This window comes from Lagenorhynchus albirostris, chromosome 4, assembly GCF_949774975.1.
Source record: "Lagenorhynchus albirostris chromosome 4, mLagAlb1.1, whole genome shotgun sequence".
Taxonomy (NCBI): Eukaryota; Metazoa; Chordata; class Mammalia; order Artiodactyla; family Delphinidae; genus Lagenorhynchus; species Lagenorhynchus albirostris.
The window spans coordinates 103,481,185-103,507,879 of record NC_083098.1 but is presented as its reverse complement, the minus strand read 5'-3'; the positions used below and the strand labels follow the sequence as shown (position 1 = coordinate 103,507,879).

Here is a 26,695-nt window from a genome sequence, read left to right as displayed (position 1 = left end):
GAAAAGATTCAGAGGTTTCTGAATATTTTCAGAGAAAGAAATCACAACTGTATTTAAACTAATTTTTAAAAATTTATCCCCATTAGGAATCACCTGATAACCACTATAACCATAGACTGCCAATACAATGATCATTCTATGTCTCATACATTCCACTCCCAACCTGCTTCATCCAGCCTCTGCTTCTTATATGATCTACTGATACACTCTGCCATGCAAACCAGGGTCAGAACAGATGAATAATGATGGCACAAGTCCTTCAGTTGGCCTAACTGCTACCCTAGAGATACAAAACAATTCATTATACTGAACAGGAGGGGTAAACCATTTTCCTCTTAGAGAGACGCAGTCAGGCAAGTTACGCTAGATACATTATCTCAATGCTTATGTCTCTCTACACAATAGTCTGTTGTAGTGAAAATCTGACTAGAAATTATTTGGAATGCTGAGTCATCTCCCATGACAAACTATCTTTTTTTCTGCCTCCTCAGCAGCTATGGCACTTGCTATTAAGTACTATCAATCTCTGACCCAACAAAGTAGTTGTTTAGACAATGCCTTATTCCTATCAAAGTCACCGTCAACAGAGCTTAGAAGTTACTGTCCAGAGGCTATTATTACAGGGGAATTATGGCTGAGTGTGCCACAGTGTTTGTAGAACATATCCACTTGTAGATATACTATCCACTATAACCAATGTGGCACTCAGAGAGATACGAACATCTCCAGAGAAGCTTTTAGGTCTGCTAAAGCTAGGGCATTCCTGAGAACAAACAGAAAACAAAATAAAGGTGTTAAAAACCAGACTCCCTACCAAAGAAAATCTAATACTTTAATTTAACAATATAGCAAAGCCCAAATAAGGCTGTAAAAATTCTATTCTAAATGAGTTAAGTTTGATAAGGACTACAGTAGGATCAAGATCATGGAGAATATCTTCAGTAACAGGCAGAAAGGTAAACTGAGGAATGAGGGCTTAATATTCAACTCGCAAGGCTAATACTATTGCTCTGTCTTGCCTACTGAATATGAGCCATAAAAGCTCCTCCCAAGTGTTGCTTTCTTACTTTCTTACTTTTAATTTTAAATGGAATGAGTCTCTAAACAAAATGCAAATAAATTACTAATAACAAGCATTAAAATTTTTTTATCTAGAAAATAACAGGATAGCTACAGAGGCACAGAGCTATCTTTTAACTAAAGATCTCCCTTCATTGTTATAACTAAAGTTATTAAAAATCAAAGACTCTAAAAAAAAAGACTCTAAAATAACTATGATACTTGCTCAGGGTAATAAAAGAGACACTAAGGGAAAATACAGTTTCTGCTCTCTATGAGTTAGCAATCCAGTATGGAAGGATAAAATGTAAAGATTGTATATTTCTTGGAGGAGTATCTTGAGGCTTATTTGGTCTTCAATTTCAACATTCCTGAGTAGGGTACACGAGGTTTAAGTCCACAAGAGAATCAAGAGCACATGAACTACTCTCTCTATTCTATCTCTACTGTATCCTATTATTAACATGCCAGTGTTCTCCTTGAGACTAAGTACTGTATCTTACTCATTTACCTATTCAGGGATCTACAATGGTACCACAACAAGGTAACAATAAATTTCATAAATAAACGATGCTTCACACCTCAAAGGGAATAAAGGGCAGCATTAACAGCTGAGCAATGAGTTATTAACCTTTTTTGGTTTTGGTTTTCTTAATTTTTTTTTACAGGGCATAGAAAAATAAGAATGAGAAGACATCCCTTTACTCTCTCACACTTTGCACAAAAGGTTTCTGAACAGTCACTGAAAGGAATTATTACCAAAAAGTGATTTTTTTTTTCTGGAAGTCTTATGAGCTAGTTGGTTCAAAGGCAGAAAAGAATGCAGACTTAGACACTGCTTATGTTGCTTTCACTTTGGTTTACTATGTCACTACTGAACATGCACTGCAAAGGATAAATATAAAATCAAGGATCAAATGAGTGGACATGGACTTCCTGAAGCTCCTTTTTATTCCACAGATTTGACTGTCTCAACTGCCCATGTAAAATGAGGAATCTGCCAGACAAGAGGAACATGGAGAACACATAACCATAGGATCTCTGCCTTTTATAACATTTTAGGGGTTTTTTTGGGGGGGAGCTGAGGGATAGCTGCACCCCAGTTATACTTCCAAGTTTCATTTCTTAAAGCCTACCTGAGGCTTTACTAAAAGTCATGGTCTACCACAGCTTAATGCTGCTATTTAATCCTTTTGCCCCTCCTTACCCTTCCTGCTTCTCCTGTTTTTTTGCCTCTTTAAAGCCATGATCTGACCATGGTATTTGTGAATCCCCTAGCTTTTTTAAAGCCAAAGTCCAACTCCCCTGTGACTACAACTTTCCTTGTTAGGCTTTTTAGCAATTAAATGTTCTTTCTAAGTTCAGCTCATCAATTTTGGACTTTGGAAGAATCAGTCTCTAAAGTATGCCTTTAGAGCAGAGTTCTTCAAATTCTGTTGGATATTCACTCATCAACTAACAAAACTGAGAATGCACATTAAAAATATGTGTATTTTTCATTTTTATTATCTATTTTTATTTTATCTATTGTATCTATTTTTTATTATCTATTTCATTTGTATTATCTATTTTTCAGACTTAATTCAGATAAAACTACATAGTAGAATAAGTATATCCATTTAACTGGCCATATAAACTATAATATATCACAATACTCAGAATGCAAACCAAAGAATAAGGGCTCCATTATCAATCCCTCCTTGTCCTCACTCTTCTCCCAAAACACTAGGTCTCCTTTATATGACAAAGGACTTCTGATATAAAGCCCAAGTAAGGGTGCCACTGTTAGTCAATCTGTCAAAGATTAGTAACAGTTAATTTATTTATTTTTATGTTTTAAAAAATATTTTAAATTTTAAAGTAATTTTAGACTACAGAAAAGTTTCAAAAGCAGTACAGAGATTTCCTGTATATTCTTTTCCCAGTTTTTTCTTAATGTTAACTTCCTATATAACCAATTATCAAAACCCAGAAATTAACATTAGTACAATACTATTAACTAAACTGTAGATTTTATTTGGAATTTATCAGTTTTCCCACTAATGTCCTTTTTCTCTTCTAAAATCCAATCCAGGATCTCACATTGCATTTAATTGTCATGTTTCTCCTTAGTCTCCTCTAATCAGTGAAAGTTCCTCAGTCTTTCCTTTCATGATATTAGACATTGTGGATGAGTAACAAACAGTTATTTGGGAGAATGTTCCTCAGTATATCTGATGCTTTCTCATGATTAGTTCAAAGTTACACATTTTTGGCAAGAATACTACAGAAGTGATGTGCATTTCTCAGTGCACCATATCGGTGTACCAGTAAGACTGGACATTTGTTACTACTGGTGATGCTACCCTGGATCACTTGGTTAAGTTGGTGTCTGCTCGGTTTCTCGACTGCAGAGCTACTCTTTCTCCTTTGTAATTAATATACTGGGGAAGATACTTTTAGAATATGCACATACTCGGATTCTCATCAAACTTTTGCCCACTGATTTAAGCACTCATTGCTGGATGTAATAATTGTGCCTGTGGTGTTCTAAGGGTGATTTTCATTTCCTGCATTCCTTCTACATTTTAAAATTGGAATTCTTCTCTGAGATAGAGCTGTCCCTTCTTCCTTATTTATTTATTTACATCAATATGAAAAAGTGGATATTGATTTTATTCTATGGGTTATCTTATTTATTTTTTTGCTCATATTGTTCCAGCTTTGGCCATCAGCAGTTCTTTCAGGTTGGCACCTGCATCCTACCAATCTACCTTTTTTTGAGACTTCCTTACTTTCTGGCACCACAAAGTGCTCCAAATTCATTTTATACTTTCCCAGCCCCAGCCATGGAAGCAACCACTTCTCCAAGGAGCCTTGGTTCCCTTTATTGGAGCAGTCTTATTTTATCAAGGATGTACATCAATGTAAATAGAATTCCTGCACTCCAGTGGTCACCTTACTTAATCCCTGACTACATGCACACGTGATTTTGGACAGCACCATTTTACAGCACTGGCTCCATGATGGTAATTGTTTTTTCTTTTTTTTTGGTCTAACAAAATATTCAACAACAATGAAGGAATGTTCTCTATTAATAGTCTAAAACATTTCCAGGGTTAACAAGGATTAAGTCAAAGAAGTGCATGTAACAGGAAGAATCACAGACTTGTCAATATTATCCATAGTTTTATCTCTATAACCTTCTAGACACATGTAAGGCCTGCAACTCTGGAACTCCAATAACTCCAACAAACGACAATGCCAAAGGTACATAAACATACCCTAATCTAGGTAGGCAGTGACCATTACTCCACCAAAAAGTGAGTGCTTCTTTTACAAACAAACCTCAACAACATCAACCAGTACTGCCAGAACAACAAGTGTGCTTTTTAGAAAAACAAAAATGGATAAAGACTCCCATGAAAAAAATTGCCATCATTTAACATGAGCTCACAGATGGTTTTGTAGAACTCTAGAGTATTTTAAGTTGAAAAATGAAGTATGTGCAAAGTAAATCAGGATCCACTAGGCCATAACATACCCAAAAGGCTTTGGAGTTCAAATAATACCAGAATATTAGAGCATATGATCAGACTCACTAGAATATTTGGCTAGTATCATGGTTCCAGTTGCTCATTAGAAACACTGCTAGCCTAACTTAGTATATTTAAGACAGAAGCAACCCTAAGGCAGGTCACTTTAACATGTTGCTGGATTAAATAAAAAATAAATTTTCTTAAATACATATAAAAGTATTTTAACATTTCTAGTTACTATAATGTATACTCTTCATTACCCATATCTAAAGAAGCAAAAGGTAATCTAAAATAATAAATAGTTCCCAAATAATCTATATTTTGCTTTAGAAAATGTGACCTTTCATTACACAAATATATTCATACAAGATTTTCACTCTGTTATTAGTTAATATTTTAAAATTAGCTTTGGTTCTCTGATTAATCAGAACATGAAGGGAATATGAAAAATGGCTAGCAGGATTAGCTAACTTTTCAAACTATCCATGCTGAAATTTTACCTCAAAGTGTCTCACATGATTATTGAAGGCTGACTGGTGTATATGCCTGTACAATAATTTTTTTCAAATATTCCTTTACCTTTGTTTCACTTCCTTAATGCTACATCGACTAACAATATATCAACACACTTTAGCAAACATTTTCCCATTTTATCAACTAAGAAACCAAAGCAAAAAAGTGACTTTTCATTTGTATAAAATAAACACAAAGAACGTTATAATTTGTATTCTGTTTACCTGACAATTCTACTCCCCCAAAGTACCCGAAGAGTACTATTGATATATTTACTGCTGACAGTTCTGAAGTATTACTACTCACTTTTGACACTGTATGATGCCTTACACCCTGATGTTAGTTATTAATTCATGGGCTCCTAAGGACAATCTTCTTAATGATTACAAGACTTAATTTGAGAACTAAACCCTATGTGATCTTCCTTTTTTGATTTACTGTGATTCCAAGTAACTGATGATAATGATAATAAATAACAGTAGCAGCAGTTTTAGATTACTGAGTCCTTACATTATCTCTTCTTCCCACCCCTCCCCAACTTTATTGAGGTATAACTGGTACACAAGAAAAACTGCACATAAATAATGTATACAACTTGGTCAGTTTGGATGCATTATCTCTTCTAATCATCACAATAATCCTCTTAAAAATGCCACAATTATTCCCATTATATAGAAATGGAAACTAGTCTTAAGGAGGTTAAAAAATTTGCCAAAGGTCATGCAAGGCTGAGTAAGTAGTAGAACCAGGACTAGAACCCAGGTCTAATCCAAAATCTGACCTCTTAACTACTATGCCATACTATGAGTAGAGCAAGTCATTTACATGCTGGTGCCTAGATTTCTCGTACACTCAAAAGCAAAAAAAAAAAAATTAGTGTAATCCACCATAGGGCTACTCTTCACTGGATGCCTAGTATACATATGGCACTAAGCTGCATGTTTCATTTACATTATATTAATCTTCACAATAATATCACCAAGTTAAGCTGCCCAATATCACAGCTTCTTAATTAAAAAACAAACAAACAATACAGCAAGCAACCCATCTGGGTTTGACTCCATAGCCCATATTCTTTTTTCCACCAGAAGCTACTACTGAACACACAGCATACCTATCAAACTAAAATCTAAACTAGTACCTTTTGTTTTAATAAAACTATTTTTTTGGTGGGTGAGGGTAGACAACAGAGTATGAATAAGCATCCACAATTATTATGCCTCTTGCGCATATGAGAAAACTAAGTCACGTAAAAGGGTAAGTAGTTTATCAGAACTATATAACTAATGTATGGTAGGGCGAGATTTGAATCCATATATGTTTCATGGTAAAACTTATGCTTTGCCCTTTCTACTGAAGATAGAAACGTTTTAGAAGACTTCACTCAAAACACTTTAAGGGGGAAAACACACACACATACAAATATATATCCATATGGAGAAAGGTAGGGGGTGATCGCTACTTGGTAATAACAAATCAATGAGTTCCAATCAATAGAACAGTCTGAGCAGGCTGTGAATATAATGGACAACTAGCCAACAGCAAATAGTAAACTGTAACTGACAGTTCATAATTACACGTAAATTTAAAATGGTGAGATGGTAATTTATAAAACTAATTTATCACATTTCACAAGTACAGTATTTGACCAAATCCTCTGCTAGAATCCTAGACTCCTTATATCTTTGTAAGAGAAATTCAGAAAGAATTAATCAGCCACTGAGGTTCCAAAGTGCCAGAGAGAATAAGTAATTATTCAAAAGAGAATTATAACTATATCATATTAAATGAGATAGGAGAGTTCATGTGTTAGAGCATATTTAACAAATGCTATTTCTATAAAAATTGCACTAAAAAAAGATCTTTATGTGAGATTAAGAAACTGAAAATACAGACTCAAAATTATGGCAAGACAGAACTTCAACCTTTTATTAAAAAGTTGAGGTGGTAGATTGATTCAGTGGCTGGCTTATAACTCAGGTGTTTTTTACACTATAGTTTATCATCCACAAAACCACAGTATATGAAGAAAATTATCTGGAAAAAAACAAAACAGCTGACTAGTAACATACTTCTCCCTCTCCTTTATTATTTCAGTTCAGGACACATGAACTATTTCAGTCTTTAGCTAATGTTCTTGGCCATTAAGTTTTCTTTCTTTCCTCAAAAGGTCCTGATCTTGAGATTCTAATACCACCCAATTCAGTATATTGGGCTGTCTTAAGTTTGCAGGCAGACTACAATCAGGTTTAAAGTCGTACAGCTAAAGTACCAAGAGGAAACATACTTTTAAGAATTCTGGATTAGAGTTTTTAGACGTATTATTTACAATGACAATGAAAACTTTCTATATGTATGCTTTAAAAGTACATCTTAAAAAGAAACTAAGCAAAAGAATAGTCATAGTACTTTTTACTCTGAAGTCATCTAACAACCTGCTGTTTTTAGGTATATAATAAGACATAACCACTGTTTTAAAAGCATACAAACTAACAAATATTGTGGTTTAATTTAAAAAATTTAAAATAACATGAAGAAATTGAAACTTAGCGACAAAATTTAAAAAGATAAAAATCAGAGAAAAGCAGACCTCTAAGAAATGTAGGCTTTCCAAGAAGTTTTAAAAAAACACAAACCCTTATTTTCACAGCATCTAACAAACACACACAATTTGCAGCAGGAGGACTGAATGAAACGTATAAACATCAGTTCTCATAAAAAAACAAACAAAAAAACCCCTCATCTTAGAAACATACTATTTCATAGAGCAAAATTTTAAGACACCTGAATATATAGCAACTGAAAGCAGGAACCTGCTTTTGTCTTGTCTTTTGAGCAGGCTTTGCCTGTGTCTGCTTGGCCCCTTGCCAACACCCCTGAACCACACTGCTGTATGGTACCCTAAAATCTGTTCAGCAGCTGAGCCATGTTATTCCACCACACATACATGTAGGCAGTGTTCTCGCTTTAACTCTAAAATGCATAATTATACATAAATTGAGCAGCAAATATATATTACATGTTGAAGAGTATCTTCTATGATTTTGATTTATGTCTCTGACCAAAACTCTATTCAAAAAACTAAGAAATGTTTGTAAGGAATTGGAAAGATAAAAATTATTAAAATAGCCTTTGCCTCCAAGGAGTTCAAAATCTACTAAAATCAATACTCTTAGAGGGATATGATGGAATAATACTTAAAACTGACAAAGAAGGTAGAAATCATTTCACAGAATCAAAATTATCCTTAAAAATCTCTAAAATAGCCCACCAGTACAGTGTATACTTATGGTCTGCAGTCTCATACATCATTATGTATTATGAAACACACATTTTTAAACATGAGAATCATGCTCTATTTTGCAGAGATGCTTTAAAGTACAGGAGGTGTGTAGAAACTGAGAGCTATTAAAAAAACAGTAAATTTGCTTAGTCTCCCATCTCATGGCCCCTACTGGGGGACCAAGGGATGCCACAGGTATTCTGACAAAGTAGAACAGTGGACAGATACCCACGTGACACAGATTTTTCTTTTTCACACTTGGCATGAAATATCTGCTGTGGGATGCTGATGCATTTGACACTTCTAGAAGTAGGACTTATGAAAGTGTTTTGATAAAAAGATACTCTCAGTCAATGAGGCTTGGGAAACAGTATTACAATAAACAATGAATGGAGTATGAACAAACCTAGCATATTCTTCTGTTAACTTCAAGGAGTTAAAAGAAATGTTGACTGTAAAGCAAAAAGTCTTACATCTTGCTAAGGAGGCTGGGTTTAATGAAGTGGACCATGGAAATGTTAACTGTTAACATCACATAGTGAAGTTTATGATTAGAAAATCTTTCAACTTGATGCTCATCATTTGTCAGGCAAAGATAAAGGAGTCACAAATACTTGACACCAAATGTTTAAAAAAAAATTTTAGATCATGCAGATAAAATGTCTGTTCATACAGGTGAGTCTGATCATGATATGAGAAGACTCCACACATTAAAGGGTGACCAGGAGCTGAAAAACTACAAGTGACGGGAACTTAAATAGTTCATCCATTTTTAAAAGAAGTTTTTAAAAAAATCCCAGTGCCTTTTCTGTGGCTTCAGCTGATGGTTCAGATAAGCTAGTTCCATGGATTCAGACATGGATGAACCTTAGGCATTTAATTCACCTGTTCAATACTTCACCAGCTCACTCTGACTTAATACTACTCATCACCAAACAGCAACAGGAACTAAGCCTCCATCTCTTTTATTACCATCAAACTTCATGCAGGCAACTCTTTAATCCATTAAACATTTTAAAAATGCTTTTTTGATTATTTTACTAAGTACTATTAATAATCATTAACTATCTTACATTATTTAATCAGTTGTTTACATTATAGTACATGTTGCTTGGTCAAGTTATTTAACTGTTACTTCTTTGTATGTAAGTAAAGGAACAGAGTTAAATAATCTCCAAATCCCCTATCTGCTTTTAAATGCTATAATTTTAGCTTGGTCTTAAAAGGAAAATAATCTGTAAAACTGAGGAATGGGAGTGGCGATCACCTCCTACATGCCTGATCTATAATTTTTCAAAACTGGTATTAGCTTTAACTCCTGAAATGTATTTCCCCCAGGTTTTCTGTAGTTTGAGTTTGATACCCTATTTTTTTTCTTTTTAGCGTTTGCTCAAATGTTATTTGACTGCTCTTTATAAGACTGCAATTCCCACCTCTACCCTGGCATTCCCTAAGCTCCTTTCCCTGCTTTGCCTCCACAACACCTATATATATATTTATATCCAGCACGTGTGAAAGGTGTGTGTGTGTGTGTGTGTGCGCGTGCACGCATTCACATTCAACCACAAACAGAATTTACTTGCTTACTGTCTGCTTCCCCTCACTAGCACACAGAAGACAGGGATGTTTTCTGCCGTTTTTCCACTAGTATGGTACCTGGCATATAGAAGGAAACTTAGTGGAACGTTGTTGAATGAATTAACTTCTCTAACCATGGACGAGAAATATGTTTTATAAAGGCCAACATGCTAGTCTTGCTCTGGGGAAAGTCATACTCAGGGAAAGAAAGAAGTAAATTAGCAGGATTTTATGAAAGAACACATAGGTGATGACACAGCTGGTGAATTCATGAGTTACTCAAGAAAATCAGAAAAATATTCTAAAAAGATTTTTAAATGATTACTACGAAACAGTTAAATAGCACGTAGTAACTGTCTATTACTTCCACAAAAAAGTGCTTTTTCCAATTCAGTACTCATTATTTTGAACAGCATATACAGATTACTACATTTATTCACATACAGGCTAATTTCACTATCTGCAGTATTAGAGACAGAGCACAGGGGAGAAATACTACCCAGGGACAGATGGTAATTCAAAAAATAGGGCCCCAAATAGAATTATATCTCTTCTGAGAATTAGGTCTTCCCTCTCACCTAACAGACTACACTTTCTCAACTGAATTAGAATATGCAAAGAAATAATTTAGACAAACTTCTAAAGAATTATATAAAGATAAATGAAAGAACCACTGCTTCCCCAAAATTTAAATTATGTCCTCAAAATGTTATGAGTTGTGTATAACCATTGAAAGAATAATTCAATGACTAAACATTTCTGAGAGGAATTTAGAATCACTTATATTTTCATTATTTGGGCTGATTCCTAGAACATCTTAGAATATTGGAACTTTCTTATCACATGCAAGGACTCATTAAAGACTTTGCTAAAAGATCTAGCATACTACAGCTATAAGTAACATTTTTAAAAAACTGGATAGACAATCATGATTTTAAAGCATTACTGTTGACCTTTAAAATATTCCTCTTCTACAGGCACTCAATTAAGTTATTGAGTTTTAACTGTACCGGGTATAATTCTAGGTGCTGAGGAGATATAGACAAAATCCCTGTCTTATTGTTCTTATATTCTAGAAGTGGCAGATAACAAACAGATATTAAAAGAGGAGTCAGGGAAACAAACAAACAGACAAATGAAAAGAAGAATGATGGGAAAGAGACTGACTGAAAGAATTATCATAAATGGGGTGGTTGGGGCAATGAGTGGTCAGGCCAGGGTAATGTTTGATAATATGAAGGAGTGCAATGCTCAGGTGCAAACAAGGATTCCAGACAGAGGTAACAGCAACAGCAAGTAGGAAGACCCTAAGGTGGGAATAAGGTTAGCACATCTGAGGAAAAGCTAAAAGCCAGAGTCTGCAAAAGAATAAACAATAAGAGATGTGGCTAAAGAGGAGGCAGAAGTAGGCCACGTAGATTGAATTTTTGATCGATTTTACTCTCAGTGACATGCAAAGCCATTGGAAGCTTTTGGGCAGAGGAATAATGTCCTGGTTTAGGCTTCAGAAATATCATTTTGCCTTCTGTGTAGAAAAAATGAATTGGTAGGGAAGAGAAAAGTAGAAGAAGAGACACCAGTTAGGAGGCTCTTTAAGTAGTATATGCCAGAGATGAAGTGCCTTGGATTAGGATGGCAGCTATGGAAATGGTTTGAAGGTAGAACCAATGGGAGTTGATGATAGGTTGAATGTGGGTATACAGGATACTGAGGAATCAAGAAAAGCTCCTAGCTTGGGGACTGACCAACTGGGGTCAAGGGTGATACTTTTTACTAAGATAGGAAAGGCTGAGGCAGGGGAAGGTTTGGGGAGAGTAAAGTCAAGTGTTCTGTTTTAGATAGGTCATTCTGAGATGCCTACTGAATATTCTACTGAAGAATACCAAGTGGACAGATATAAGAGAGTAAAGCTAGAGAAAAGATTAGGATTAGATATAATCCTATAATATTCAGGTGTCATCAACACATACATCGTAGTTAAACCCACTGGATGAAATGATGCCTTCAAGTAAGAGAAGGCATATTGAGAAGAAAAGACAACTAAGGACTAACTCCTAGGCTCTTCAATATTTAAAGGTAAAAAAGACAAAAAGCAGCAAGGAGCATGTGAAAGAAGTAATCTGCAAGACAAGGAAAACATTAAAAATATAGTTTCCTAGAAACCAGGATTAAGGAAGTGCTCATCCCTATCAATTGATGCTGAAAAGCTGAATAAGGTGAGAACTAATAACCTTCCTCTGGATAGTACAAGATGGAATTACCAATGAAACTGATAAAACAATTTCAATGTTGTAGTAGAAAAGAAAATCTAATTGGGATGGGTTGAAAAGAAAAGGGGAGTTGAGAAGTGAAGATGGTAAAAGTACAGAAAATAATTATCTACTACCTGTCAGATGCTTGAGATATCTCAGCAGGCAAAAATACAAAAATCTAATTCTTCATAGTGCTTATATTCTAGCAAAAGGAATAAGACAATGAACAATAAAAGTAAGTAAATTATATAATATGTTAGAAGGTGATTGTGCTACAAAAAGGAAGCACAATTTTTAGTTGTGAACTTTTGAGAAGGATATAAAACAACCACCTGTAACAGAGGAAAGGGACTAGGTGAGACTTAGAAAGTCAGCATAATAGGGTGTTTTACTTTAGTCAAGTTCAGCTGTTCCAGGGTAAGTGTGTAAGATATTGAGAATAGGGTTAAAACACAGGTAAGGTTCTGACAAGCAAATATGACAAAGGAAAAGAGAAGCAAGGGAGTTAAAATTTTACAGAAAGATAATTACAGCGATTGAGCACAGTATCTGAGCTGAGTAAGGAGAGACGTGAAGTCGTAAGACAGTAACAGTGAGAAGTGGTATGGTCAATAGATTGGGGGTTGCAAGGAGGTTAAAAAAAATACTGGGATGACTACTGAAATAAAATGGTAGTAAAAATAGAGATGGTTGAAATTATTTTTGTGAGGTGGCAAAGGTCTAGGGATGATCATGGGAAAGGTGGTTGGAGTGGAATGGAGGAAAAGATCATTGGAAATGAAGAGGTCAAGTAACTGAGAGGCCAGAATGTAGAACCTAACAGTTACATAGAATTTGAAGTCACAAAGAACTAAGATGGGAGGAAGAAAGTGAAAAGGCTGGTAGAGGCGTGCAACATGATAATATGGATGGAATATTTAGATATTCCAAACAAGCTCAGGGTTTAGAGTAAGGATGGCAAATAAAGGATTGGAAAGCAGCTATAAAGATCTCAGAAGTTGCTTGTTAATTTTATCACCCCCATATTACATAAAGCAAGGAATTAAAAACATCCAGCAAGGGAAAGGTCTACAAAAGCATCTTTTATGAATATATAGGTTTCACTTAAAGCAATAAAGTAAAGGGAACATTAAGAGAAAAGACTGAGGATATAGGGGATTGCTGATGAAAGACCACAAGTTCCAGAAAACACAGTGGAGAAAATTTGGGTGCTTGTAAAGGTGTAAATGACTGGGTCAAATTAGAGATTAAAAAAGACAAAAGGAGATAAGAATCCATGTGATGATGAATGAATGACCTGATAGTCGGCCTTTAATTCCTGCTATGGATGGTGTTGCAGGCAGAAAGGTGATTTTAACAGAAATGCTTAAAATCTTAAATAGTTATAATTTTAAGTGTGTTCTTAGAATTTTATTCATATCCTCGACATGGCAAAATAAGAAAAATCTTTTCAAGGATACCTCTGGATTGTGGCTCATAATGGTATGTGGATTATTTTATGACACTAACATACAGTTCCCTAAGAGTTCTAAAAAGGCAGCCCACATATAAAGAAAAAGTCAATGTATGACCACGTGTTATCACAAAGGCACATTTGTATAAGAAATGCTTAGGGCCTGAATGAATCAGGTCAAATTTACATAGTCATTCTAGGATACCTGCATTTAGACAAAAGCAATCTAAAAGATTAACACTCCTGTTTCTAAGAAGTCAAACGTTTTTAGTATCAGTCATAATCCAATTAATTAATAAGCAGTATTAATATTTATTTCATGCAGTATTATAGAGCTTAAAAATTAAAAGTTTAAAAGGAAAAGGATCTGTGTTCAAAAGAGCCATGAAAAACTTTATATAAAACCTAGCTAACAATTAATTTAAGGGGGAAAGGTTGGTTAATAGCAGCTTTCAACTATATACCAAGGTCTTCGAAAAGAAAAGGCCAGAATAGTAGTTACATGAATGCTCAATGTGTGTGTGGGGGGGTAAAAGATAAAGTAGGAAAAACATTATATTTTGATGAAGGAAGGCTTTATTTTGTTATATACACTTAGCAGTATGATTCATTCAGCTACAACGTGCATACTATCTGTCCAATTTAGTCAAGTAGCCTTCTTTAACTGAAAAATAAAAGATGAGATATCTTCCTGAATCGTAAGCCAGTGATTTACACTGCTTCAGGTGATCAGAGAATGTGAAGCCGAAGTCAAAACAGTTTAGTTCATATCCTATGGGGACAGCTTCAGAAAAGGCATTTTATATCTATATGCCTATGTTTACCCACATTTCAAAACAAATAAACTGACTGATATTCAGGCTATACACAGCAATATACTTAAGTACAAAGTAGGAAAAGATAAACAATACATACACGCTAAATAATTTTCTTCTTCAAATAAAACAAATAAGTACTAATACCACTGAATATGTAGAGAAACTGGAAGATATATGGACAGTTTATCTTAGTACTCATTTATTCATTCAAAAATACTTACTGAAGATCTAAGATGTGACAAGTACTATTCCAGATACTGAGGATACTGCAATTAACAAAACAGAAGTCCCTACTATCATGGAGGTTTCATTCTACTCTAGCATTCTAGACAATTGTCTAGGTTAACCTCTAGAAGGAACTCAATTTTGAAACATTTCTAAAGTAAAGAATATACAAAATTAGTTAAAAGTTCATCTCTGCACTAAAATATCCACTCCCCTGACTGTACTTACTCAACCCTACAAGAGTATTTTTGACTGGCTTCTAATTATAAGGGATAGTCCAAACTGTATTTAGATTAAGTAATAAGTTTTCTCCAATTATTAAATACTATAAGGGAACTAATCACTAAAGCTGTTCATGTTCATATAAAGCAAAGATGGAATGCTCTGTATGTCTCATAGGTCCTCTCTAGCCTGCCTAATTCAATTAAAATAATCCTAATTCTAGGCTGCTAAGTAGTAGAGAACAGGAATGATTTTCTACTTAATACTTAGAATCTAAGTGTTCCTCACGTAAAAAATCTCTGACCTTTTAAAATTCCTTCCAAGGATTCAAACGTTCACAACACAAAACTTCTCTGAGCTTCATTATCTCAGTCTGTTAAAGTGATAACAAGAGTACCTATCTCTTAACGGTGTTTTGGGATTAAATGAGGTAAGTCACAAAACGGACTTAGAGTTCAATCATAATTGATGACATCAACCATCTTAATTATCCTAAGTGTGAGTTCTCAATAACAGCAGCTTACATCATCAACTTCCATAAAACTATAGTTAAGAAAGATAATAAACAAGCTACAATAGGGATATTAGAAGATTTCTCTATGTTTTGGCAAGATGATCACATGCTTATGCTCCTCAAACTAAGCAACAGATTTAAAGTATCAGTAATACTAACGCTATTAATATGCAGCACTCCTATAAATGACCGAGTTTGAGAAATTTTCAGGAATCAAATAAAAACTTCACTAACAAGATGCTTTATTAGCATTTTATTTGCTTCCGAATACTCGGAATTTCCTATCTTTAAAAACACATTTTTTGCCTTTTATTTCAAAGTAAAGTTAAAAGAACTTACTAAATAAACAAACAAATACACAAAGGAGTTAAAACCATTTAAAAGATACTGTTATTATCTTCTAGTCTCATCCTGCTCAGACCATATTGGAAATCTCGAAAATGGTTTCATTCAAAGAAATTAAAAACAAACAACAGAAACAAAACCAAGTAAACAAGTAGAAAAGTCCTTATGTTTAATTAAATCTGGAAAGTGATGAGGGACTACAAATAAAGAAATTAACAAAGACAAAAATACTGAAGACCTGAAGTAAAGCAAAAATACTACTAATAATCTTTCATTTAAAAACTCTGTGATCCTTCAAAGATCTTGAAGAAAACCAAAAAAATCCCCAAATGGAGAGGTCACTAAATATCCATGAACACTCACCCAACCATTGGTAGGAGACCTCTTGGAGACCCAGATGCTTGAATCAGCTGAAATAGTACCAAGTTTTTACTGATTACTCTTAACAGGGCAATGGAGCACAGGCTAACTCCATACTATCAAATACTAAAAGTCATTATTATTGATTAATTTCTACCTACTACCATTACAAATTATTCAAAGGAGGAGGCGACTGAGTAAGTTCTAAGGTGAATGAAACTTACTGCTTGCATGTGTGTAAATGCATACATTTTCTCCAGCTCTCTTAGTGATGTAAGTCTGATAACATAATTCTTATAAATGTAAATATAAAGACAGAATAAAATTTTCTAAGTTAATATAAAATTCTTAAACAAATCATGTAAATAATTTTTATATTGGTTCATAAAGAAAATTTTAAGAAAACAATTTGTTTTTTAAAGATACTGCCAATTTCTCAATACTAAGTACTTTGGTAACACACAGGAAAAGATTTTCAGTCCCCTGCACTTAAAAAAATATATAGTTCTTAATTTTAGGCCTTTTAATATACTAATGGTTCTTCTCATCAGAGGATTTTCATATTTCAATACATAAAAGAACTCGTAACAGTAAGACTAAACAAAAGCTTCCTTTCTCAAAGGTGAGGACTATATTCAACATTATAGATTAAAACCTGTAAGTCATCTGTTTTAACAGAAAATATCTGATGTTACCTAATTCAAAAGAGGAGTAAAAGCACTATCAATACTTAGATGAAAATACAGTAATGTTTTCCCCAATCTCAGGAAGCTGGGAGGTACAGTGATCCTCCCACCACCATCCTTCATTCCCCCTGCACCACGACTTATTCCAAAGGTCTATGTGATAAAAATTAAAACACTTTACTACTGCGCAAATGGCCAAGAACAAAAAATGAAAGGGTCTATATTTCTGTATTTTTCTCAAGTAACTTAAGATATAAAAATAACTTCTGCCTGATACATGTGTATCAAAGCAAGAAAACAAGTGAAAACAGCCCTAATTTGGATTTAATGTTTAGATAGACAGGAAGCAAAGAACAACACTGACATTGTAATGTCAAGTAAGCACATTCAAGCTATCAAAGAAACACTGAAATCTCAAGCCAGCAAATATACTACCGACCTGGCTGATAAATGATTTAACTGTTACATTTCTAAAAACAGCTTTGCAATATATTATATCTATCACTTATTGAACACAAAAGAACTTTTGAAGTCAGAAACAAAATAAGGAAGACCAGAAGCATATAAAATTTTCTTCTGCCTATAGTAGATTAAGAAAATAAAGTCAGGGAGAGATTTGAGAATAGAATGGTGAAAAGGAAAGCCTAATAGAAGACAGCTCTACAGTGATTGCAAATCCTAATGTCCCTAAAAATATGAAGAAAAACTAAGGACAAAGAAGGAAATAATCAAGAATGGAGTAGAGATTGACATATTAAAAACTTGTGTGAGAGAAAATTCAAACATTTTAGATGTCTATTGCAAATTTTAAATGACAAAGTATATCAATATTACCTTTCTTTCGAAAGAGTGCATTTAGGTAATTTTCTGCTTGGCATTCAATCTTTTCAGTGTTGGACTGGCCCTGAGATGATAGTTCCTCTGTTGGTGTCGACTGTGAAGAATCAAGAGATGGTATACAATCCTAAAATTAGAAGAAAACAACATAAAAAAATCACTTTTTATTTAAACATGGGGCTCCATTTAAAATGGCAAAAAAATTCTGTTTATTTTTTTATCTTTTAAATATGTCAAATTATATACAGAACATAAGATTTGAGAAAGGAGTCGGGAAAAAAGAAATTTATCTTTGATAGAGGGACAAACTAGCCTTATTCCTTAGCAAAACTATTGTCAAAAAGGGGGTGGGGGGCAGATAAAATATATTGTTAAATAAACTCACTACATAGCATGCCAGTAATGAGAGTTTTAAGAACAAAGCAGATATGTTTATCCACTAATCTGACCAAAATGGGTGCAAGTTCTCAAATTCCCATTTCTTCTCAGCCCTTCCCACAACAGTACAAAAAGAATTAGGACTTCCCACCATGCAAGAAGATGCTGCTTGTCTATTTTATGCCCTGTTTACAGTAGAAACTAATAATTTATCATTTCACAGGAGATAATTATGATATCCAAAAGACTTCATGAGAAAGTAAAAGGCTAAAACGTAGTACTACATTATCCTCCAACCACTGATTCCTAAGAAATCAGACTACAGGGTGGTCTCAGACCAAACTCGGCTCACCCGTGTCTACCTAAATACAAAACAGATCTGAACTGAACTTTATGAGTCAAAGAGCTTTAAGAAAGAAATGTGAAATGAGCAAAAAAGATGAGAATGTTGTTGGGATTTTTACCTGCAAGTTAAGCTAAATGTTAGACTTCTAACATAAGACTTTAAAATATTCTTCTCATTACCAAAATCAAGTATTTAAATTTCACTGTAAGTCATAAATTCTCAGAACAAATTAAGTTTAAAAAATTGTGTTACAATTGTGCAATTAGTTTAGACATAATTTCATAGCACTAAAACTTACACTGACTGCTTCTCTCTGTAGGTTACAAAATGAACATTTTTCATCCATAGACCAGTCAGTCAACTCTTCTGGTTCACAGTCTTCAAAAGAGGGAAAAATATTGATTAAATACACTAACTTTATTAAAACAAATAAAATTACCACTCGCCATAGCAATGGCTCATATAAAAAAGCTAGCTGCAATAGTAAGGGGAAAAGGCCCCCCCAAAATTAAACTGGTGACATCTAGAAAGAAATACGGAGAGTAATTTTGCACTATTATCAGACAAAGTAGCAAGAACAATGAGCTGGTTATAAATTAATTTTCCAACAATAGAATTTTAAGTATCATCTAGCCTTCTGAAAGATTCAATTTATCATTGTCTATTAATTTTTATTTTCACTATGAAAGAAGTCAGAACAAACAGGGAGATATGGGGATAAAGGAATAAATTTTGCACATCATGAAAGACAACATAAAACAGAGAAATGGAATAAAGCACCAGAAAAGCCTACAGATTTGAGAATATGGAATGCTATCCAAGAAAAAAGTAGAAATCCACTGCTAAGAAGTCAGATCAGATTTTCATTACGTGCTAAAGGCTTTGTTGCAAGAGTGAGAGCAAAAAGCAAGTAAACAAGTTATATTATTCAATACCAAACATCGATTTTTTTCACAAGAATGTTCCTTATAATCCAACTGTTGTAATATATTAGTGAGTTCGTGGAAAACATTTTCTAATGAAGGAATTTTATGAAGATATAATAACATTGCCATCCTAACTGTACTTGGTATAGACAGTGATTTTTCAAATTTACTCCTTGCAATAGAAATTCCCTCCAATTTCTTTTCCCAAATAAATTCATACACAGAACCTCAAATACATAAACTATTATCATCTGAGGCAGCTACATTGGAACTAATTTGAAAAGCACTGGTATACCACAGTAATTTCTCTTATACTTTTGAAATACATAATGAAATTGAATACATGTTTTCTGCTAAACTACACAGGAAACAAACTCATCCTTCTGGAATGATAATGAATAAATACTACTTAGGTTTAGCCCGTGGGATACTCTTGCATTAATCCAGATATATAGGTCAGAATAGAAGATAATATAATTTGCTGGAATATAAAGAGTACAATGATAGCTTCCTTTGATTTTGGCAGTGCTCCAGAAATATTCCTTTTATTTATTTAAGCTTGGAAAGAGGAGGGAATGGGAACATAAGATCCAGTATGGAGTAATGGAAAGATGACTGGATTTGAAGTCTCCAAAAATCTGGAATGGAACTTATTATTTGTAGCCTTGCCAAGCCACAAAGGTTTCGTTTCAATTTCCACATCTGTAAAATAAGGATCCCATCACCTAACTTATTTGTGATCAAATTTTAAAAATATGAAAATACTTCATAAACTGCAAAACATCATGCAGAGGTGAATTATTAACGAGGTAGAGTCGCTAGTCATAATTTTTTAAATCCTGTACTATCACACATATATTTAATAAGGTTAGTTTGAAGAAGACAAATTTTAATTGAATATCTGCTTAAGAAAACTGATCACTTTTTGTAAACAACCTGACAAATGAAAAGGTTTACATAACCTATAAAGTTAAAAACCCAGAATTGTAGTTATGCAGGTTCACAATTTTCTCCAACCTTTCACCCAGTCAGTACAACAGAAGCATAGATTCACACTCTTGAATATAGGACTGTGCAGTGTCTCTTACAGAGAGTGAGGCACAGCTTTCTGACCAATGAAATGAATATAGAAGAAGTGACAGTATACCATTCTAAGCAGAGGCTTTTAAAGGCATGGCAAATTTCCCCAATTCTCTTCAATTTCCACCATCCAACATCAGAAGAACTTGGCCCGTAAAGCCATTAATCCTTCAGTCTGGAACATGGAATCATGAGGAGATGTTATCCCCATCCACAGCCTAGATTCCAGTGAATAAGGTCACCCATAAACATGAAACAGATTTTGGAGCTGTTTGTTATGTAGCATTACTGTAGCAAAAACTTGACTCATATGCTAAGCATAACATAATTTTGATAGATCAAGGAAATCTTACTGCTTTTAAAAATTATGGCCTCATGAATAGGGACTATGAAAGGAATCCAGCATTGGGATTTTTGAAAAATAGCTGGTAGGTCTGGAAAAGGTATTTCTGAAAAATCATTGAAAGGTTTCATAAAGTTTCAGTGATAAATATATTGACTCAAGGGACAACAACTTTGGGTTAATTAAGACCATTACCAGTTGTAAAATAAAATTGGGCATGCTGAGATTATCCTCATTTATTTTAGTTATTTTAGGTGAAGTTCTTCAAGGAAATTCAATTAAAATAAATGCCTACATAGTTAAACAAATGGCAATGAATAATCAATGATTACATAAATGCCATTAAATGTTACTGGGTTCAGAAATCTATGAATTTACTTAAAAATATTTAGTAATTACTCTGTATATAGCAGCTTTTAATTTTCAGTCCAAATAAATGATGATGGTATACTTTTTTTATATATAGGAAAAGCGATTTTGAAAAATCACCTGGAGGCCAGACTTCTCCCTCTGTCCAGGTTGTCCTTTCAGGTCATAAAAATTAAATAAGCACTACAACAAAACACATTCATTTTATCTCTCAAACAAAATTTGACAATGATTCAGATATTCATCTCTAAAATAAGTTGTCTCTCATTTTGAAACTTTAATACATGAAGGTATAAGCTCAAAAAGGGTCAAAATATGTACCTTATACAACTAACCTTATTAATAAAAGGCAATGTCATATATGAAACTGATAGTAAATGAATGATAAAAATCAACCTTTCCACCATATATACATATTCTTGTGGTCAAAGTCTGGCTCCAATCATTCACCTGATTTATCTGGGAAAGATAAGTCTTTGAAATTAGAGAGCCTTGTAGTGAACCACGGTCTTTCCACATACTATTGATAGATGTAGCCTTGGGCTAGTCACTTTCTCTGAGCTTCAATTTCCTCACTGTACAATGAGGATAATAATAATTGCATCTTAAGGCTGTAGTAAAAATTAATTAAGAACATACACAAAACACAGAAGTCCAGTAGATGTTACTTTCATTTTCTTTTAACTAATCACATTTCTTTTTAATGTTTTTATTCTCTTCAGTACCGTCAAGCCACAGAAAATAAATTTGGAGTTCCTAAAGATAAAGTTCAATGAAAAGTGAAAAAGGAGAATACTGAAACTAGATTTTTCATTAAGGTCATAAAAACTGATAACTTTGTTAAAAGATACATAACAGTAGGCAATATAATTAAAAAATAATTTTTCATTATGAAACTACATATTAACTATATTGAAAGTACAAAGGAGAAAAAAACTATTCATAATCCCATCATCCAGAGATAACGATTAATAGTTTGCAATATATCCTTCCAGTTTATATTCTATACCTTTTAAAAAATTAGGATCAGCTGAGTTTTTAAAGATCAATAAAATGATAAACCTCTAGCCTGGCTAACCAGGAAAAAAAGAGAAAATATCAGAAATGAAAGATGGGCCATCACTACTGATCCTATGAACATTAAAAGAGTAACAAAAGAATATTATGGACAACATTAGTTTCCCACAGATTTGGATAAAATGGACAAATTTCTTGAAAGACACAATCTACCATATCTCACACACAAAAAAATATGTAACCTCAACAGGCATTTATCAAAGAAATCAAATCAATAATTAATAGCCTTCCAAAACAGAAAGCACCAGCCCAAATGGTTTCTCTATAATCTGTTCCAGAATACAGAAGCAGAGGAAATATTTCCTAACTCATTCTTGACGCCAAAGCCTGTCTGAACAGACACCTCACCCAAGACGATATGCAGATAGTAAACAGGCATATGAAAAGGTGCTCAATATTACATGCCATCAGAGAAATGCAAATTACGACAAGATACCACTACACACCTATTAAAATGGTTAAAGTCCAAAACATTGACAACATGAAATGCTGGTGAGGATGTAGAGCAAAAGGAACCTAAATTCACTGCTGGTGGGAACACAAAATAGTACAGCCACTCTTGAAGATAGTCTGCTTCTTACAAAGCTAAACAGAGTCTTTCCTTTCCAAAGGATCCAGCAATGGTGCTCCTAGGTATTTAACCAAGTGAGTTAAAAATGTATGTTCACACAAAAACTTGCACACATATGTTTATAGCAGGTTTATTCATAATTGCCAAACCTAGGAAGTGAGCAGGTCTTTCAAATAGGTGAACAAACTGTAGTCCAACCGTATAAGGCAGTTTTATTGTTTTATTGCACTTTGCTTTACTGCACTTTGCAGATATTGCATTTTTTTTACAAATTGAAGGTTTGTGGCAACACTGTGCTGAGCAAGTCTATCAATGCCATTTTTCCAACAGCGTTTATTCACTTTGTGTCTCTGTGTCACACATTTTGGTAATTCTCACAACATTTCAAACTTTTTCATTATTATATTTGCTATGGTGATCTGTGATCAGTGATCTTTGACATTACTATTATAACTGCTTTGGGGTCCAAGAACTGTGCCGATATAAGTTGTCAAACTTAATCAATGTTCTATGTGTGTTCTTTTTTTAATTGAAGTAGAGTTGATTTACAATGTTGTGTCAATTTCTGCTGTATAGCAAAGTGGTTCAGTTATACATATTTATATTCTTTTTAAGATTCTTTTCCATTATGGTTTATCACAAGATATTGAATATAGTTCCCTGGGCTATACAATAGGACCTTGTTGTTTATCCATTCTATATATAGTGGTTTGCGTCTGCTAACCCCAAACTCCCAATCCCTCCCTCCCCCACCCACTCCCTCTTGGCAACCACAAGTCTGTTCCCTATGTCTGTGAGTCTGTTTCTATTTCATAGATAAGTTCATTTGTGTCATATTTTAGATTCCACATATAAGTGATATCATATGGTATTTGTCTTTCCCTTTCTGACTTCACTTAGTATGATAATCTCTCAGTCCATCCATGTTGCTGCAAATAGTATTATTTCATTCTTTTTTATGGTTGAGTAATATTCCGTTGTATATATGTACCACATCTTCTTTATCCATTCATCTGTCAATGGACATTTAGGTTGCTTCCTTGTCTTGGCTATTGTGAATAGTGCTGGTATGGACATAGGGACGCATGCCTTTTTGAATTATAGCTTTGTCTGGATGTATGCCGAGGAGTAGGACTGCAGAATCATATGGCAACTCTATTTTTAGTTTTTAGAGGAACCTCTATACTGTTTTCCACAGTGGCTACACCAACTTACATTCCCAGCAACAGTATAGGAAGGTTCCCCCTTTTCTCCACACCCTCTCCAGCCATTTGTTAATTGTAGACTTTTTAAGAAAAAAGTCTGACTGGTCTGAGGTGGTACATAATTATAGTTTTGATTTGTATTTCTCTAATAATTAGTGATGCTGAGCATCTTATCATGTGCCTGTTGGCCAACAGTGTGTCTTCTTTGGAGAAATATCTATTTAGGTGTTCTACCCAGTTTTCAACTGGGTTTTTTTTGTTGTTGTTGTTGAGTTATATAAGATGTTTGTGTATTGTGGAAATTAAGCCCTTGTCGGTCACATCATTTGCGAATATTTTCTCCCACTCTATCTAAGTCGTCTTTTCGTTTTGCTATGGTTCCCTTTGCTGTACAAAAGCTTTTAAGTTTGATTAGGTCTCATTTGTTTATTTTTGCTTTTATTCCTATTGCCTTGGGAGACTGACCTAAGAAAACACTGGTAGGATTTAAATCAGAGAATGTTTTGCCTATGTTCTCTTCTAGGAATTTTATGGTGTCATTTCTTATATTTAAGTATTTAAGCCATTTTGAGTTATTTTTGTGTATGGTGTGAGGATGTGTTCTAACTTCATTAATTTGCATGCGGCTGTCTTAACGTTCCCAGTACCACTTACTGACGAGACAGTCTTTTTTCCATTGTATATTCTTTGTGTGTGTGTTCTGACTGCTCCACCAACTGGCCTGTCCCCAACATCTCTCCCTCTTGCTGGGCTTCCCTATTCCCTGAAACACAACAATATTGAAATTAGGCCAATTAATAACCCTACAGTGGCCTCTAAGAGTTCAAGTGAAAAGAGTAGCAGCAAGTCTCTCGCTTTAAATCAAAAGCTAGAAATGATTAAGCTTAGTGAGGAAAGCATATCAAAAGCTGAGACAGGCTGATAGCTAGGCCACTTGTGCCAAACAGTCAAGCTGTGAATGCAAAGGAAAAGTTCTTAAAGGAAATTAAAAGTGAACACATGAATGATAAGGAAGTTTTAGTGGTCTGGATAGCCAGCCACAACATTCCCTTAAGCCACAGCCTAATCCAGAGCAAGGCCCTAATTCTCTTCATTGAAAACTGAGAGAGATGAAGAAGCTGCAGGAGAAAAGTTTGGAGCTAGCAGAGATTGGTTCATGACGTTTAAGGAGGGAAGCCATCTCCATAACATAAAAGTGCAAGGTAAAGCAACAGTGCTGATGTAGAAGCTGCAGCAAGTTATCCAGAAGATCTACCTAAGATAATCAATGAAGATGGCCACACTAAACAACAGATTTAAAATTCAGACAAATCAGTCGCATATAGGAAGAAGATGCCATCTGGGACTTTCATAGCTAAAGAGGAGAAGTCAATGACTGGTTTCAGAGCTTCAAAGGAGAGACTGACTCTCTTGTTAGGGGCTAATGCAGCTGACAACTTGAAGTTGAAGCCAATGCTCATTTACCATTCCAAAAGTCCTCATTTACCACATTACCTGTGCTCTATGAATGGGACAACAAAGCCTGGATGACAGCACATCTGTTGACAACATGGTTTACTGAATATTTTAAGCTCACTGTTGAGACCTACTGCTCAGAAAAAAAAATTCCTTTCAAAATGTGAATGTGACTGCTTGTTGATAATGCACCTGATCACCTAAGAGCTCTGATGGAGATGTACAACAAGATTCATGTTGTTTTCATGCCTGCCAACACAATATCCACTCTGCAGCCCACTGACCAGGAATCATTAAGAAAAACATTTCATAAGGTTATAGTTGCCATACATAGTGATTCCTCTGATGGATCTGGGCAAAATAAACTGAAAACCTTCTGGAAAGGATCCACCATTCTAGATGCCATGAAGAACATCCATGATTCATGGGAAGAGGTCAAAATACCAACATTAACAGGAGTTTTGAAGCAGCTGATTCCAACCCTCATGGATGACTTTGAAGGGCTCCGGACTTCAGTGGAGGAGGTAACTGCAGATGTGATGGAAATAGCAAGAGAACTGGAATTAGAAGTGGAGCCTGAAAATGTGACTGAATCATTACAAACTCATGATAAAACTTCAAAGGATGAGGAGTTGCTTCTTATGGATGAGCAAAGAAAGTGGTTTCCTGAGATAGAATCTACTCCTGGTAAGATGCTGGGAAGACTGTTGAAATGACAACAAAGGATTTAGAATATCACATAAAATTAGTTGATAAAACAATGGCAGGTTTTGAGAGGACTGACTCCAATTGTGAAAGAAGTTCTACTGTGGGTAATATGCTACCAAATAGCACTGAATGCTACAAATTGTTTGTGAAAGGAAGAGTCAATCAGTGTGGCAGACTTCATTGTTGTCTTATTTTAAGAAATCACCACAGCCATCCTAACCTTCAGCAACCAACACCCTGATGAGGTCAGCAGCCATAAACATCAATGCAAGACCCTCCACCAGCAAAACAATTACAACTTGCCAAAGGCTCAAGTGACGGTTAGCATTTTTTAGCAATAAAGTCTTTTTTAACTAAGGTACATACATTGTTTTTTAGCATAATGCTATTATTACACACTTAATAGACTACAGTATAGTGTAAACATAACTGTAGAAACCAAAAAATTTATATGCACTAGGAAACCAAAAATTCATGTGACTCACTCTATTGCATTATTCTCTTTATTGCAGTGGTCTGGAACTGAACCTGCAATACCTCTGAGGTATGCCTGTACACTTGGATAAGTCTCTGT

The 26,695-nt window shown here is 34.4% G+C and overlaps 1 protein-coding gene across 13 annotated transcripts in view; it reads right to left on the bottom strand.

Annotated features, from left to right (window-relative positions):
* Nucleotides 1–26,695, bottom strand: part of LCORL (ligand dependent nuclear receptor corepressor like) — a 166,305-nt gene that overhangs the window by 85,315 nt on the left and 54,295 nt on the right. For all 13 annotated transcript variants that reach the window (XR_009540383.1, XR_009540381.1, XR_009540382.1 and 10 more), the window contains exons 3-4: nt 18,686–18,765; nt 17,661–17,790 (exon numbers count right to left, since the gene is read on the bottom strand). Coding sequence is in view for 10 of the 13 variants with exons in the window: in XM_060148441.1 (XP_060004424.1) it covers nt 17,661–17,790; nt 18,686–18,765 (210 nt within the window). In the remaining 3 variants the exon portion in view is untranslated. The remainder of the gene's footprint in view (nt 1–17,660; nt 17,791–18,685; nt 18,766–26,695) is intronic.